The following is a 16085-nucleotide window of genomic DNA, read 5'->3' as shown; positions in this document are numbered from 1 at the left end:
TGCAGCCCCGTGACCATGCATCCCCCTAGGCACATTCCTACATGCGCCCTTCCTTTGCACCCCTGCGTATCCCTTGCAGGATCCCTTGCACATGCATTGCATGTGTTGTGCATTTCCACAGGCAACCTCACACACACAGTGCCTGAACCCTCCCATGCGCTCCCTGAATCTCCATTCGCACATCCCCATGGGCACTTCCTGGTGCGTCCCATCTCCTGTACCCCTGAGGTGGACTGCTGTACTCCTGTGCATCCCAGTGGGCATTGCTCAGTGCACCCTACCCTGTGCACCCCAGGAGCACCCATTGCACTGTTCCTGTTCCGCTCACTCTGGCAGGCATCCAGGTGTCCCCTGCACCCCACACACCCAGATGGACACATTCCAGTACCCCCTGTGTGCTCTGTCCTGTGCACCCTGATGCTGCTCAGTACCCAGAGTCAATGCATCCCAATGGGCCTCCCACCACAGACACCCCAATGGGCACCTCTTGTGTGTCCTGCCCAGCTGTGTCCCAACAGGCACCTCCTGTCCAAACCCTCCCACATGCCCCTCACCCACCCTCCCCAGGGTCCTGGCCAAGGTGAGGCAGGTGAAGGGGAGGTTTAGGGTGGCCCCCGGGGGATAGTGGGGTCCCTGTCCTGGTTAATATTACAATCACCACCTGTGCTGTGCTTTGCTGAGTTCTGCCTTTTTAATGCCTGTCACAAGCCCCCGGGCACCAAGTGACGACAGCAGCTGGTGGCACCCGGTCACCCCAGAACCCCCATGGGAAGTGGGAAGGAGCCCCCAGCATGATGGGGGATACCCCAGCGCCACCCCATTCCCCCCCCACCCCCCAGTAAACACAACCACCCCACTCAGGGCAAATCGTCCCCAGGGGCAGCTCCATGACAGCTCCTGCTGCTGCACTGGGAGAAAGTTCTGGCAGCAGGTTCATGCCCACAGTGCTGCCACAGCCAGTCCCTGAGCATTGCAGTTTCACAGCCTCCATGCACCCCACTGGGCACCCCTTGTGTCCCTGAGCCACGTGAACCCACAGCAAAGCCCACAGCACAACTCAGCTGGCACTGCTGCAGGAGACGGTGGCCAGGCCAAGCTGGTGATGGCCCCAGTGAACACCAGTTCCCGTGACAGGTATGAGCGGGTCTGGCGCTCACAGCCTGGGAGGGTTGTCCCCAGTGAAGGCTTGCCCAGTACCAGCCGACAGCATGTGCACAGCATCCTCCAGCTCGTAGAAGGCCTGGAAGAGGTCTGGCGAGGTGGCCTGGCACTCCAGGTACCGCCGCAGCGTGGCCAGGCTCCGCCACACCTCCCGCTCTGAGGGGCAGGGCTGCACCGCTGCCAGCTCTCCACCACCTTCAGCATCCGCCGTCCCCTCGCCCCCGTCCACCAGCTCTCCATCGCGCTCCAGCTCCTTGTCCGTCAGCGTGCGGCGCTCCAGCTGCTCCTGGCTGAGCAAGCCGCGTGCTGGGGCCTCGGTACTGGTGTCGGGGAAGAAGCTGGCAGCACGGAAGCAGCTGGCAATGAGCCCGGGGTGCACGTCACCCCACGCCTGCGCCAGCATGTGCAGAACATCCAGGAGGGTTGGCTGCCCCACAACACGCTCTGCCGGCAGCCACCTCAGCAACCGGCGCCGGTAGTGGCCCTTGAGGTCACTGGTGATGCCGCGGTCCAGGGGCTGGACCAGGGTGGTAGCCGGTGGGACAAAGACCATCCTGACATTAGAAAGCTGGAGGTAGGGGTGAGCCTCGTGCTTGCTGAGGAGGAGAAGGATGTTCTTCCCCTGCCGCCGCATCCTCTCATTGAACTCCCGCAGCCACTCAGCGAAGAGGGGGGCGGTCATACTGGCCAGGCTGCTGGCACGGTAGCTCCAGGGCATCTGCCCCAGGTTGACACCCCGCAGGCAGCGGGGCTGGGGGCTCTCCCCCACTGCCCTCAGTGGGGCCTTCTCTGAGCCGCTGGCATTGGTGCAGAGCAGGAGTGTCAGCCGGTCACTGGTGCTCTCACCGGGGGAGCTGGCTGGGTTGAGCACGGCTGTCTCCCCACAGGCGTAGATCTCAGAAGGCGCGTAGCTGCGGAGGAGGCCAGGGAGCACCACGCTTGCCCAATGCTCAGCTGCGGGCTGCTCCGAGTCTCCTTTCTCCACCAGTGGCTTTTTGAAGGTGAGGTTGTGGCGCATCCCAAAGCGAGCCAGCCTGCCACTGCTAGGCTCTGGGTCGGGCTGGCCCAGTGTCTCAGCAAGATGTTTGGCCTTGAGCTGGAGAAGCGGGCGACTGACAGGCCGGTCAGTGGCGCAGGCACCCTTCACCCAGCGCAGCAGAGCAGTCTCCAGGGCTGCGTCCTTCCCTTCCCGCTTGCGTTTGCGCTCAGGGTCGCCATTGCGGTGCCACTCACTCAGGATCCGCTCCTTGTTCTTGATGATGCGGCAGATCTGGGGCTGTGACACCCCAAAGCGCTTGGCCAGCTCGTTCTGTGACACCTTGGGGCCCTCCAGCATCTCCAGCACCCGTACCTTCTCTGTCAGTGACAACTCCTTCCGCTCCTTCCGGGGTGCTGCCGTCGTCCCCTCTGAGCGGCTGGCACAGGGGGCTGGGCGGCAGGGGCCGCCTGTGGTCCCCAGTGCCACCACCTCGGTGAACCCTCTTCCACAGCGGCCACAGGCATAGGCACGTTCTCCGCTGTGCACCAGCCGGTGCCGCACCAGGTCCGGCTTTTGCCCAAAGCCTCGGCCGCACTCAGCACACTCGAGCAGCGGCTCCCCTGGCTGGCACCGGCGGCTCTCGAAGGCAGGGGGTGAGGTGATGAATCCCCCGTTACCAACACTGGGATTTAGCTCTGGCTCAGAGATGCCGCAATAGCTGCAGCCCCGTTCCTGTAGCGGGACAGGAAAGTCGCTGGAGGCAGTGCGGCGGGATGGGGGGGAGCCAGGTGGCGGGGACATCCCTTCCTCGCTCTTCACCTCCTTCCCCAGCCAGTCCCCTGCAGAGACAGAAACCTGTTTGGGGGTGATCCCCTCACTGGGAATCCCGTGGGATCAAGCCCTCCCGTTCAGCAGGATGTGGCTGTGTACCACCCGAGCCCCAGCTCCTTTGTCCCACTCACCCTGGGAGGGGCCAGCGGGTGCCATGCGTGGCCCAGGGCTCTGATGCTCTCTGTAGTGCCCCGCTGCTGCCGCTGCCTCCTCCCCTCGCTCCACCTCAGCCAGGATGTCGGGTTTGGTGACGGTGTAACCTGTTGTGGAAACAAGAGGAGGGCCGGACCGTGGTGCTACCGGTGATGCCGCTGCACGGCGGCTGGTCACAACTGGCCTGCGCTGGCGTCCCCGCGCCACAGAAATCCCGCGGTAACAGACGCGGTCCAGCGGTGACCCCGGAACCGCCCCACGGCCGCCCTCTGCCAACACCCACCAGGCCGGTACTGCCGCCACCGTACCGCGGGCCCCACTCCCGGCCAGGCCATGACCTGCAGCGCCAGAGCTGGTGGCGGGCAGGACCCGCGAACCTCACCCAAGGCGACGGGGCGCTCGGGGTCCTCCTTCATGGCACCGGCACCGGCACCGTCCCGGTCGGTCCCTGGGGAGACACGGCAGCTGCTCCCAGTGCTGCTCCTTGCAAGGCCTCACCTGCGGGCGGGACAACAGCGATTGAACGATCCGCTGCACCGTGATGACGGGGCAGGGACGGCCGGCGCGGGCACGGGGAGTCGGCGGTGGCCGCAGGGCCGACCAGGGAAGGGATGGGAGCGCGGCCAGCGAACCCCATGGGCCGTGGTACCACTGCCGGTGCCGTACCTGGGCCAGGCCGCGTCCCGCCCGGTGAGTCCCGGTGCAGCTCCTAACACGCTGCTCCCGCCCCGCGCGGTCCCGCTGCCAACGGCGGGAGCGCGCTCCTCGGCACGCCCAAAGCCCCGCCCCCCGCTCCGCTCTACTCTGCCATTGGCCCGCCTCCCGCGGGCGCCTCGCGGATTGGCCGCGCCGCAGCCCAATCAATCAGCGCGGGGTCAGGGATGCGGCGTTGGGCGCTCTGGTGAGTGGTCCCTCCCGTCTCTGGTGTTGCGTGGTCCGCCCGCCGCTAGGTGTCACTGCGGCGCCACCTGCCGCCGGCACTGCCGCCACTCCCAGTGTTCACTGCGCTCTCGGCATGGCTGCTGGGTCCCGTCGCTGTTGAGGAGGCGCCGGGCCCGCGCAGCCGCCCGCTCCGCTCCGCTCCGCCCCGCCCCACTCCGCCCCGTTCCGCCGCTGCCGCCCGCCGCCCTTCGCCGCCCGCCGCAGGGCCATGGCCGAGTGGGCCCCCGCTCAGGTAAGCGCTGCTGCCGATCCCCCACCCTCTCCGCTAGCCGCCGCCCCTCGTCCCCCGCCGGCGGCCGCGCCCGAGGGCTGTCGGCGCCGGTGTGGGCCCAGCGCTGCTCCGTTCGCCCCGCGATCGCCCGGAGGTCAGCCGCGGTGCCGCTTCGCTGTGGCGGCGGAGCCCACGGCCGTGTCTGTGTTCCTGCAGGACCTGGAGTGGGACATGGAGTCCCAGGAGCTGGCCCTGGAGCAGCCACTGCCCGTTCCGGAGCAGGGCCCTGCTGCCGAGACCGAGCTGCCGGCCGCTGAGATCTCCCTAACGCTGGTCGCTGAGATCCAGGCCGTGGACAGGAAGGTGGATGCCCAGGCAGCCCAGCTGATGAACCTGGAAGGGAGGATGAGGATGGCAGAAACCAAGCTGATTGGTTGTGAGAAAACGGCAGTGGAGTTTGGGAACCAGCTGGAGAGCAAGTGGACAGCCTTGGGCACCCTCATCCAGGAGTATGGGCAGCTGCAGAAGAGGCTAGAGAATATGGAGAACCTGCTGAAGAACAGGAACTTCTGGATCCTGCGGCTGCCCCCAGGGGCGAAGGGGGAGGTCCCCAAGGTAACGGTTCTCTGCTCCACCTTTGGAACGGGGTTTTTGGGCACGTAATCGGTGCTCACAGCCCTGTTTCACGGTGACTGTGATGCTGAGTGGGACTCGGCTTCCCTGTAGTGATGTCCTGTCTTTAGTGCTCAGTCAGAGGCACCAGCACAGGTCCTTATGTGTTAATTATGCACCACTTGTTATGTACGTGTGAGCCTTGCCAAAACACACAGTCTGCTTTGCGTGAGATCACAAACTCTTTAGCATGACTGGAGCTGTGTTTGAGTTGTGCAGAACTGTGTGGTTCAGCCCTGTGTACCTGTCAGGTTTGTAACATCCCCCCAGTGCCCGTTCAGAGGCAGTTAACAACAGAACAACGTCAAAAACGAAGTGGGGAAAGAGTCTGTGTCAGGTGCTGGGCCCACAGGAGGAGGCTGAGCAAGAGGGCAAGGTGCAGGCAGGTGATGAGGGAAAACCCCACCGTGTCCCTTGTGGGCAGGGATGAAGCTGCCTGAGCTTGGCATGGAGGCTGAGCGAGATGTTTGGGAAAGAGCAGATGTTGCTGCATGGGACTGTCCTGCACTGTGCTTGGGGAATTTGAATGAAGAAACATCCCTGGGTGTTTTCTTCATGTCCTGGGTTAGCTGTAACAGTTATTTTTCTTCCTAGTAGCTGATGCAGTGCTGTGTTTCAGCTTTAGTCTGAGAACAAGGCTGGTAACACACTGATGTTTTAGTTCTTGCTCAGTAGCACTTACCCTGATCAAAGACTTTTCAGTCTCTCATGCTCTGCCAATGAGGAAGGGCACAAGATGACAGGAGGAAGCAGAGACAAGACACCTAACTCAAACTAGCCAAAGGGGTATTCTGTACCACAGCAAGTCATGTCCCATATAGAAACTGGGGGCAATTAGCCAGAAGGGATAAATCGCTGCTTGGGTCGGGCTGGGTATCAGTCGGTGGGTGGTGAGCAATTGAGTTGTGCATCACTGCTGTTTAGTTTGGAGGTGTTTTTTGTTGTTGTTTTGTTTTGTTTTTCTTTTAGTTTTCTATTTTCCCTCCTTGTTATTTTCCTTTTTATTAGTAGTTTAGTTGTATGACTTCTCTTATCACAACCTGTAGGATTTACATTCTCTTGATTCTCCTTCCCATCCCGCCTGCAGTGGGGAAGCGGGGTGGTGAGTGAACAGCTGCATGGTGCCGAGGCACCAGCTGGGTCTAAACCATGACACTTCAACAAGAGACACAACATCCAAACATACAGTGCATCTCATTGCAGGTCCCTGTGTCATTCAACGATGCTTCCTTTAACTTTTCTGAGGAGGAGTGGAAGAGCTTGAATGAGTGGCAGAAGGAGCTTTACAGGCATATCATGAAAGGCAACTACGAGGCCGTCATCTCAATGGGTAAAGATGGGCTGGGGTTTGCCCTGAGCCTTCTGCTGCACCAGGTTTTCCCAGGTCCCAGTGGATGGAAGCACCGCTGTGCCTGGCAGGGCTGGGGAGGGTGGGCAGTGTACTGCTCTGGGAACACGTTGTGCCGGCTTTCACCAGCAGCCCTGGCAGGTAGTTCAGTCCTCACCAGTTCAGTTTAACGGTGGACGGACATCATGAGCATCGCTGCGGTGACTGCGTCTCCCTGACGGTCTCTGTGGCCAGTAGGAGCCGAGCGAGCTGCTGGGTCCTGAGGAGGAGGGGAAGCGAGAGGACCCTCCAGCCACGGAAAGGTGGGGGAGAGGGGAGTTTCTTTGTCACGCAAAGGTCCACAGATCCACTGCGCTGGGTGTGTCAGCCCGCTCGCCGCTTAGGGCAGCAGAGGGGTGCCCTGCCTCTGAGGTTCCTTCCAGCCCTTTCCCTGGTGATAGCCTTTCAGCTTCCGTAAGGGAGGAGAGTGAGGTTTGTCTGTTGCCTGCTTTGGTGCTCTCTCTGACCCCGGCCTCATCCCAGGGAACGCTTCTTGCTCAAGCTGTTGTGGGTTCTGCTGCGGTAGGGCTGCGTGTTCACAGCGCAATGAACTCAGTGCTCTGCTCGCTCCTTCCAGTCCTGGCTGCGGGAATTCCCTCTGCGGGATGTGGTGCCTTCATGAGCACCTATGTGTGTTCTCTAAAGTGACCTCCCCTTGGCTGGACGTCCATGTGCGGTGCGTGGCAGCGCAGCCACAGTCCCTGGTAGACCAGCATCTCTTCCCTGTGCTGAGGCCGCTAGTGTGCAGGCTCACCCACCACCCTGCTGTTCAACACTGGCCCAGCCAGGCCTTTCATCATCTTTTTCCCCCTTTCTTTCTTTATTTTTCTTGGACAGAGGTCTTCCGTGAGCAGGGGAAAGAGGTGAAGGGTAAATACTGCCCCCATTATGTTAAAATCCAACCCTGCATCCCACTCTAGAGGTGCAGGAACGTAGCAGTCCTGCTGAGGAGGATCTGTGGATCTGAGCCTGGAGCTTACAAAAATGTATCTGTGCTTCGTCTGAAGGTTTCCTTTGAGAATGAGGTTCAGGGGTTTGCCCCTCGCATAAGGCAAATGGATCCACCAGAGCAGCGGTGGAAGTTAATGCCCAGAGACTCACGCTAGTTTGGGAATGAAGTTTTCGGCTCTCCACCCTAGGAGAGATTGTGATTGTCCCCTTTCCCCCACCAAAATCCGCAAGCAGCCTGTGACTCGGACGAGTAGGATGGAGGGAACCGCATGGGGAGGGCACTTCCCCTGCTGCTGCTGGCTGACAGCTCTGGTGCTGTCCCCGAGCTGAAGTCCCCATTGTAATGGATCCGCGGACCTTAGCAGAGAGGAGAAGAAAGGAAGCCTGGAGGTAAGCACAGATGCATTTTCTTATTCTCCTCCTCGCGCTGCAGGCTGGGAGGTGCTCCTCACCTGAGCAGAGTGTGCTCCTGCAGTCCGCTCATGTTCCCAGGGCCCAGACAAGGTGAGCGGTGCAGATGTGTGAGAGCATCACAAGCCTCTCTTTCCATTACCCGTCACCCCCAGCAGCGAAGGAAGGTTGGTGGGCGAAGGTTTGAAAGTCTCGCTCCCGTGAGGGCGAAGGAAATGTTTTGATCCTTTTTTCATGTGCAGATGCGGCCATTTCGAAGCCAGACCTTCTGTCACGGATTGAGCAAGGAGAGGATCCCAACACGGAGGATCCGGATGACTCTGAGGGAGGAGAAACCCCTACAGACCCCAGCACTGGTGAGCCATAAGATTCCTAGGACGCAGTGGGGAGGTGGAAAGCAGGTGTGTGGAAGAGCACCTGCCTGCGCTCTTCCACTTGCCTCTGCTGATGAGTTTGGCCAGCTCTGCCTTTGAGTGCACCGGTGGCTTAGTTTTCCCCTCTGGCTCCATGAGGCTTGCTGGCTGCACTCCCATCCCCTCTCCTGAAATCCTCTGTAAAGCAGCTGGGAGGCCTCAGCGTAAACTCCTGTTGTTCTTGTGCGCAGAGTTTTCCTTTCCTGGTCCTGATGATTGCTCATGGAGTAAATATGAAGAGGCTCTGGCTGAAAGCCACGATGGCTCTGAAGAAGAAGAAGAAGAAGAAGAGGAAGGCATGGAAGTCCCTTGTACATGTGAGTTAGAGGTGCAGAGCTTCACTGAGCACTGCACAAAGAGGGAGACAGAACCGGGCTCAGGCTCTTGGCACATGCTGGGGATTGCCTGGGGTGAGATCCTGCCTTCACCGCAGTCTCTGCCAGGCTTGCCTCAAGGGTCGCTGTGGGAGCTGAACAGCAGCCGAGGCAGATGGATAGCACACGTGCAGGAGCTGCGGTACATGAGCAGCAGGCTCTAAAAGCAGCTGTGGGTTGGCTAGGGCATGCAGACCACCTATACAGTGTCTCATCACTTGGTGAGAGTGTGTATTTGGTCAGCCTTGAAGTGGAGCTAAGCGTAGCACAGGCAAGCTTTTGATGGTGTTAGCTCTGAAGCACAGGGACGCGTGAGCTGCTTTGGGAAGCATGCCGTGCTAGGATGTGCTTTTGGCTTCCCAGCCTTGTTCTCAGAAGCAGCTCAGTGGTTCTGGCTGGTGCTTTTCCAGAGCGGCAGCCTGAGGCAGAGAAGGCAGCCTGTTTTCAAGCCCATGTTTCCGTGTCACAAGTGACAAGCAGATGAAGAGCCTGCGACAGGGAGTGCCGAGGTCTTCCCTGGGCATGCAAATGCTCAGTACAGCTTTGCCTTCTCTCACCCTGCAGAAACCTGTGGGTTTCCAGCCCTCCTCCCCACATCCCTGGAATCTCTGGGTTCTTTCCATCCTCCTTTTGCCAGGGTCCTTAGCGGCTGCTTTTAGCTCCCATTCATACTACTGGAGATCCTCCAGCCCCAGGCATTGTGCAAGCTCCAAAGGAAAAGAGGTTTTATTCTGCTTCCCTTAATTATATTTTTTTGCCTTTACCCTAAACCACAGGTTCTTAAAGACCTGTTCTGCTTCACCTCTTGCTGAGGAATCCACTTCTGCTTCCCTTTGTCTAGTTAGGTGTAGAGATCTCATTATTGTGCTGTCTCAGCTTTTCCAAGAAGTCTTTATCAATGGTCTGGACAAGGGGATCAAAAATACCCCCTCAGTCTGTTTGCAGATGACAGCAAGTTGGCAGGGAGTGTTGATCTGCTGGAGGGTAGGAAGCACCTGGACAGGCCAGATCAATGGGCTGGGGACATTGGTGTGAGATTCAACAAGGCAAAGTGCCAGGTCCTGTACTTGGTCCCAACAACCCCATGCAATGCTCCAGGCTTGGGGAAGAGTGGCTGGAAAGCTGCTCAATGGAAATGGACCTGGGGTGTTGGTCAACAGTTGAATATGAGCAGCTTGTGCCCAGGCAGCCAAGAAGGCCGATGGCATCCTGGCCCCTATCAGCAGTAGCGTAGCCAGCAGGGCCAGGGCAATGATCATCCCTGTGCTGCGCACTGGTGACACCGTGCTCAAATCCTGTGGTCAGTTCTGGGCCCCTCACTACAGGAGAGACACTGAGGTGCTGGCATGGGTCCAGAGAAGGGCAACAAAGCTGGTGAAGGGTCTGGAGCACACGTTCTGTGAGGGGTGGCTGAGGAGAGGTGGTTTAGCCTGGAGAAAATGAAGATCGGGGGAGATGATCTCGCTCTCTACAGCTGCCTGAAAGGAGCTTGTAGTGAGGTGGGGATCAGTCTCTTCTCCCAAATAACAAGTGATAGGCCAAGAGGAAATGGCCTCGTGTTGTGCCAGGGAGGCTTAGGTTGGATATTAGGGAAAATTGTTCAGTGGAAGAGTCAAGCATTGGAACAGGCTGCAGTGGTGAAGTCACCATTCCTTGAAGGGTTAAAAAGACACGTAGATGTGGTGCTGAGGGACATGGTTTAGTGGTGGACTTGGCAGTGCCAGGTTAACGGTTGCACCTGATGTTCTTAAGGGTCTTTTCCAACCAAAACGATTCTGTGATTTAGGTCAGAATACTTTGGCTTTGTTCATACTCCCGTAATGCTGAAGTAGATCCCAGGTGGGACTTGTAACGCTGTAGTACCAGGTGCTGTCCTGAGTATGCAAAGCAGAGACCACCTTTGACCTGAGAGAACTGGGGTCTGAATAATGGGACAGTTCCTATCTCAAAGAAATGACATGACTATCTCTGCTCTGGCAGATGAACAACAGTGTGATGAGGAAGGTTCCGAAATCCTTGAGCTTCCTAGCTCCTTGGCAGGAAAGTGGGAAGAGGTTTTCTCAAGCCCAGAGGAGGAGACAAAGCCAAGCAGCAAGAGCCGGAGTGGATCAACCTCACAGCAGAGAACGGGCAACGGGCTGAGGCGCTCCTCTCGCCGCGGGAGAGACTTGGCCAAGAAGGATGCTCCTGAGGATGTGGCTGCAGTCGAGGGGCCATACATCTGCTGTGAGTGTGGGGAGAGCTTCCTGGACAAGCAGCTGTTTGCCACCCATCAGAAAGGGCACGCCAGCGAGGAAGCCTGCACTTCCCTGGAGCACGGAGAAGGCTTGAGGCAGAAATCCAAAACCAAAGGCCAGGGGTCTTCCCGCTCCAAACAGTCCAAACGCTCCGATGGGGAGAAGAGCTCTGGTTTCAAGTACGGCTTTGTCAGGCACCAGGTGAACAACATGGTGGAGAGACCCTACACCTGCTCCCAGTGCAAGGAGAGCTTCAGCCTGGAAGTGAGCCTGATCTTGCACCAGAAGCTCCATACGGGGAAGGGCGATGGGCCGCTGACATGCACCTACTGCGGGAAGGACTTCCGCGACCTCTCCAAAGCCATCCGCCACCAGCGCATCCACACAGGGGAGAGGCCATACCAGTGCACTGAGTGCGGGAAGAGCTTCATCCGGCGGGACCACCTGCTCAAGCACTGGCGGGTGCACACCGGGGAGACCCCCTACCAGTGCCCCGTCTGCGGGAAGCACTTCCGCTACAAAGAGTCTCTGAATTGCCACCAGAAAATCCACTCCCGCAACCCCCGGCCCATGGAGGATTCGCAGCTCAGGCTGGAGTCGGGCACTCAGACCAGCCTCTTGTGTGTGAAAAAAGAAACTAAGCAGTAGCGCTGGCACAGGGGGGGCCAGGGCGGAAGGGCTCACGGTTATTGTGAATGGCCTCGCAGGTGGGCGTGCAGCATGATGGGAGGCGAGCTCGTGTCGCGGCTAATCCATGTGGTCATGCTACAGAGCCCACTTTATTGAAGCATCAAAGGAATTCCTCTTAAAAAAAAAAAACTCTTGACCAGATGGCCCAGGCACTTCTGCGACCCTGCGAGGGGATGGGGGACTTCCACAGGCCTTGTACTAGTTGTCCTCTACGTTGGTTTGGATTTTGCCTGTGGAGGATAATCCCGAGCGGTTCTCTGGGATCTGTATTTAGCAGGTGTTCCCCCACCTATCTTTGTGCATATTCAGGAGTGACAAGCTTTCGCTTTCTTTTTTCCACTCTTTTCACTGCAAGGCTGGAAGCACGAGGGAGGGAGGGAAGGTGCCATTCCCAGACAACTGGCCACCTGCTCCCATTGCATTGCTGTGCCTGGAATGGCAGCCCCATGCTGCAAGGCCAGGGCTGGGATGAAGGGAAGAGAGGCAAAGCAGAGACATGGTGAGGGGCACAACACAGGATTTGTTGAAGGCAGAAAAGTGGAGGGGAGAGAGAGGCAAAGAGCAAGGTGAGAATGAGTAAGTGCTGGAGGAAGGGACAGGCAGGAGAACATTGGAGCAGGAGGAGTCGGGAAGGGCAGCGTGTGGAAGCGCAGTCAAGTGACTCACCCAAGGAGGGCACATCTCTGTTCTTTCGAAGGATGTTACTGGCACCAGGCGGGCTGCTGATTCCCTGTGGCCTGAGGGAACGGAGCCACTGGTCCGTCACACAGACTCCTGTCAATGAAGGCGATTTTAGTCTTATTTTTTACTGAGTTTGGTCTCACATTCAGGTAAGTCAGATGAGTGAAAGCAACTTCTCCTAACCCCTGTAAAGAGCTGTTTGGTTTTTAGTTATGCTAGACGTAGAATATTATATGATATATTATTATATTATTATTATTGTTATTAATTATTATTATTATACTACAAGGAAACGTGGCACTATATTTCACAGTCGATCTAAAACATTTAAATGTATGGGATAACAGAGACTTTTCAGATGTCTGTGTAAATATTGGTTGACTTCTCGGAGCTAATTGGTGTTGTTCTGAGGTGGCTCTAAGTGGCGTCTCTTCCGCTGTGCATTGTCAGTTGCTGTTTCGTGGTTGTGTTTTGTAATAACTTTTGTAAAGTCCGTCAATACAGTGTTTGCATTCTGAAGCTCGTGTTGGGTGAGTGCTGGCAGCCCTGGTCCTCTCACCGCCTGCGTTTCGTCCTTGCTCGCTGTGCTGCAGCACCGGTGCCCAGCTCCTGGCTGTTCTCTGTCAGCTTTTTCCAGGTAACTTGCGGAACTGATATACCACACAAGCCAAGCTGGGGAGCCAGAGCCAGCAGATGAGGCTGCTTGGGGCAGCTCTGGACCTGCTGCGGTCGGTGTCTGGCTTTTGGGCTTTGTGTTGTTAAGCTTTTTCTCTGCTGCCGCTATGGCTGGAAGCAGACTTTGGTTTTATGTGAGAAGCTGGCCTGTGCCACGCACAGACAGGGCTGCAGCGCTGGCTGAGGAGTCACCGGATGCAGCCAGGCTCTGCTGACAGGTAGAGCCGGGACAGTCTCATGCCGGGAGAAGCACCAGTGTACACGGCTGCAGCACTGCCCTGCACCTCAGAGCTGGGATGTGGTGGACTGACCCTGTGGCACTGAGGCAAGAACACCCCAGGAGCGCGCTGCTGAGCACCCAGCTGCCAACACTGCGGGTTCTCCTCTCACCAGTCATGGCCCCACGGTGCTGTGTGGTGTCCCAGCGGAACTGGTGGGACCTTGGCATGCGGGGAGGGCAGCCGCCAAGCCAGGCCATGCTGAGTTTGCATTGCTGCTTCCTCGCTCGCATATACCCAAGCTCTTTGTACGGGGGCTGCCAATAAACTGTTCCTGCCAGGCCTGGCCCCATGGGGCCGCACGCCGTTTTGTCTCACTGCGCCGGGGCCTGGTGCATCCTGGGGAGCACGGTGTGGAGCTGCATGGCCTTGGGGATGTGGGGCTGGCCAAGGCCCCATGATGTTCCAGGAGGATCCAGCTCTTCCCCCGCAGCATATCCCATAGTGCTGCGCTGCATCTTCATCCCTTCATCCCACTGAGAGGGGAGTGTGTGTGCCAGGGGCATCCCCTCTCTCTTTAGGTGTCTGTGGAGGGGAGACTGGTGCAGCCTCAGACCCCGCCAGCCCTGGTGCCAGCATCCTGGGCTGCTCCTGGCTGTCAGCACCTAGTCTTTGGATGTCCCTATGTCACTGTGGGGTGCTAGGGGGGGACATGTTGCCCCTCCAGGAGCTCCCCCCAGCCCAGTGTTCCCCAGGTTCTTCCCTTACAGAGCCCAGCACTGGGGGGCTGGTACCTCTCCTAGGGCCAGCCTCCCTGCGGGGGTTTCCACCAGAACCCCCCCCCAGAACTTAGACAAGGGCCCAAGGGGTTGTTCTGGCTTGGGGCCAAACGTGGAGTGTGGGCAGGGTGGCCCATGTGGCCTGTCCATGGGTCAGAGCCAGCACAGGGACCTGGCACTCGCATCCCACAGGTTCCCAGCAGCTGACACCAGAGGGTGCTGGGGATCTTCCACCTGCCCCAACCATGCCCAGTGCCTGTGGAGCCAGGATGGGTGACCCCGGCCAAATCCCTGGTTCACTCTGGAGCAACCAGGCAGGGTAGGGCTGTCCCATGTGGGGAGGGTGCGGGGGTTCTGGGTGTGGTGGAGAGAGGGAGGAGAGAAAAGGCTTGTAAGAGGTGAAAACACACCATGCAGAGCTGGCAGCCCAGGCACAGGGCAGTGCCAGTGATGAGACTGAACATATACGAGCACACGGAGACACCGTAAACGCACACATGTACTTTTATGGTGTATCCACATGCTGTTGGCATGTGCCTGTTGAATATACACACACACATATGTGGCTGGCAGCTTGGACCATGGGCACACTGCACTCACATGAACACAGCAGCAGCGGCTGCTTCCCGATCCCTCTGGCTGGTCACTGTGCAGAGCTGCTCCCGGTTTCCATCCCTCCCAGCGGGAGGGGCTGTGGCTCCCTGGGACAGCCTGGAGGGGGTCAAACAGGAGTGCCCCAATCTAGGTCTCTGCCTTGTCCTCCCCTGAGTGGGTGGAGTGGGTGTTGTACCCCAAAGCCCACGTTCCTGGCCCCAGGACCACAGTGGTGATGGGATGCAGCCTCATCCCTTTGCTCCCTTTTCCTGCAAACCAAAGGGTTTCCTGCTCTTGCCTGGGATTGGTGTCACCAACTTTGGTCATTGTCACCCTGTGCCGGGGTTCCCCGAGGTCAGGAGAGGGAGGGAAGCCATGTGGCAGGGGCTGCATACGAGGTCCTGCTTGGGGCGGTATGCAGGCACATAGATATACTAGGGCAGGAGGGGATGGGACTGGGTAGGACAGGACAGGACGGGGGGGGTGGGGATGGGACGGGATGAGGATGGGATGCGAATGAGATGGGATAGGATAGGATGGGATGGGATAGAATGCGGTGGGATGGGGATATGGTAGGATGAGGATGAGATGTGATGGGGATGTGACAGGATGAGATGGTGATGGGATGAGGATGGGATGTGGATATAATGGGATTGTTATAAAAATTCCGTCTTGGCCATGATCTGATTTAATTAATGTTTTATTACAATTGATTACTATCGAGAGGCAATAAGCAAGCAGCGCTGGGTGCGCCGGGGAGTCTCCGCTCCACCCAAGACGCGCACCGAGAGTTCTGGGGTACAGTCTCTTATACTCCTCGGTCTTGGGTTTCAACCAATCCTGTCGCCTCCTTCACCCGAATATCCACGTGGTTCTTTCTCATTGTTCTCCTCCTGTTGCTGGGGTCTTATCTTTGGGTGATGAAACTTCTTAAAAAGTCATTGAATTCCTTGGCAATACATTAACAGGGAATGTCTGTCACAAGCTTAACCACCATCTTAGCCCCCTCAATTCCATTTCTTATATAGTTACTGATTGAATACACAAGTTTCACCTCATCCCCTAACAGAATGTATCCCTTGATTACCTAACCCCCTTAAGGTTAAACAAAACACCCTCTGTAGTTAGCAAAGCATTTGAGACATTCAAGTAGTTAAACAAAGTACCCCTTAAAGTAACAAAGACTTTGATTAGGAAGGATTATTCCTTTGTTCCTTCTTTTCTTTTCATCATTGTATTTACAGGAACTCCCATCTTAACCTGATAATTCATATACATTCTAGACATGATTTTCGATTCCTCCCAAAGTGCAATGATGACAAGGACCCCTAAATTTCTGACACGAATCATTCCTATATACCTCACAATTCCCCCCTTTGTTTTTATGTAACTTATTGATTCGTGTCTTGGCCTCCAATTTAATAACTGCCTTTTGAGCAGCAGATAATAATGGAGTCATCTTTGTTTTTAATATCATTAACGAGTGGGTTCCTCCCTTATTTTCTGGTTCCAATGGCATGATGGTTAATTGCATGTTTTGTGTAACTGTATGTATCAATCTGGTGAAACATGGGATTATACGTGGAATAATTAATAGTCCTCCAAATATTCCTAATATCACTATACCGATTTTAGTGATCCAGTCCCTATTTAAGAATTGTCCCCAAGATCCCAATCCTCCTAAATTGATTCCATTCCAGGTTGATACCGGAACATGGGCTATCTT

General features: G+C 57.1%; 1 protein-coding gene across 2 annotated transcripts; it reads right to left on the bottom strand.

Annotated features, from left to right (window-relative positions):
- Nucleotides 1-914: 914 nt before the first annotated feature.
- Nucleotides 915-3819, bottom strand: LOC133208431 (tigger transposable element-derived protein 3-like). 2 transcript variants are annotated; one of them, XM_061346260.1, is made up of 4 exons: nt 3774-3819; nt 3507-3617; nt 3103-3231; nt 915-2979 (listed from the first exon to the last, which is right to left on the bottom strand). In XM_061346260.1, the coding sequence occupies exons 2-4, from the start codon at nt 3538-3540 to the stop codon at nt 1154-1156; spliced, it is 1989 nt and encodes a 662-aa protein (XP_061202244.1). In that variant the 5' UTR covers nt 3541-3617; nt 3774-3819; the 3' UTR covers nt 915-1153. The 2 variants fall into 2 exon arrangements, with proteins under 2 accessions (XP_061202244.1, XP_061202245.1); XM_061346261.1 differs by lacking the exons at nt 3507-3617; nt 3774-3819 and having other exon boundaries at nt 915-2995; nt 3103-3226.
- Nucleotides 3820-16085: the final 12266 nt, after the last annotated feature.

The sequence above is a fragment of the Neopsephotus bourkii genome, unplaced genomic scaffold, assembly GCF_033783945.1.
Source record: "Neopsephotus bourkii isolate Nb327-2 ecotype Australia unplaced genomic scaffold, CSIRO-AGI_Nbou_v1 NB_272, whole genome shotgun sequence".
Classification (NCBI taxonomy): domain Eukaryota; kingdom Metazoa; phylum Chordata; class Aves; order Psittaciformes; family Psittacidae; genus Neopsephotus; species Neopsephotus bourkii.
This window is presented reverse-complemented; position numbering and strand designations above follow the sequence as displayed.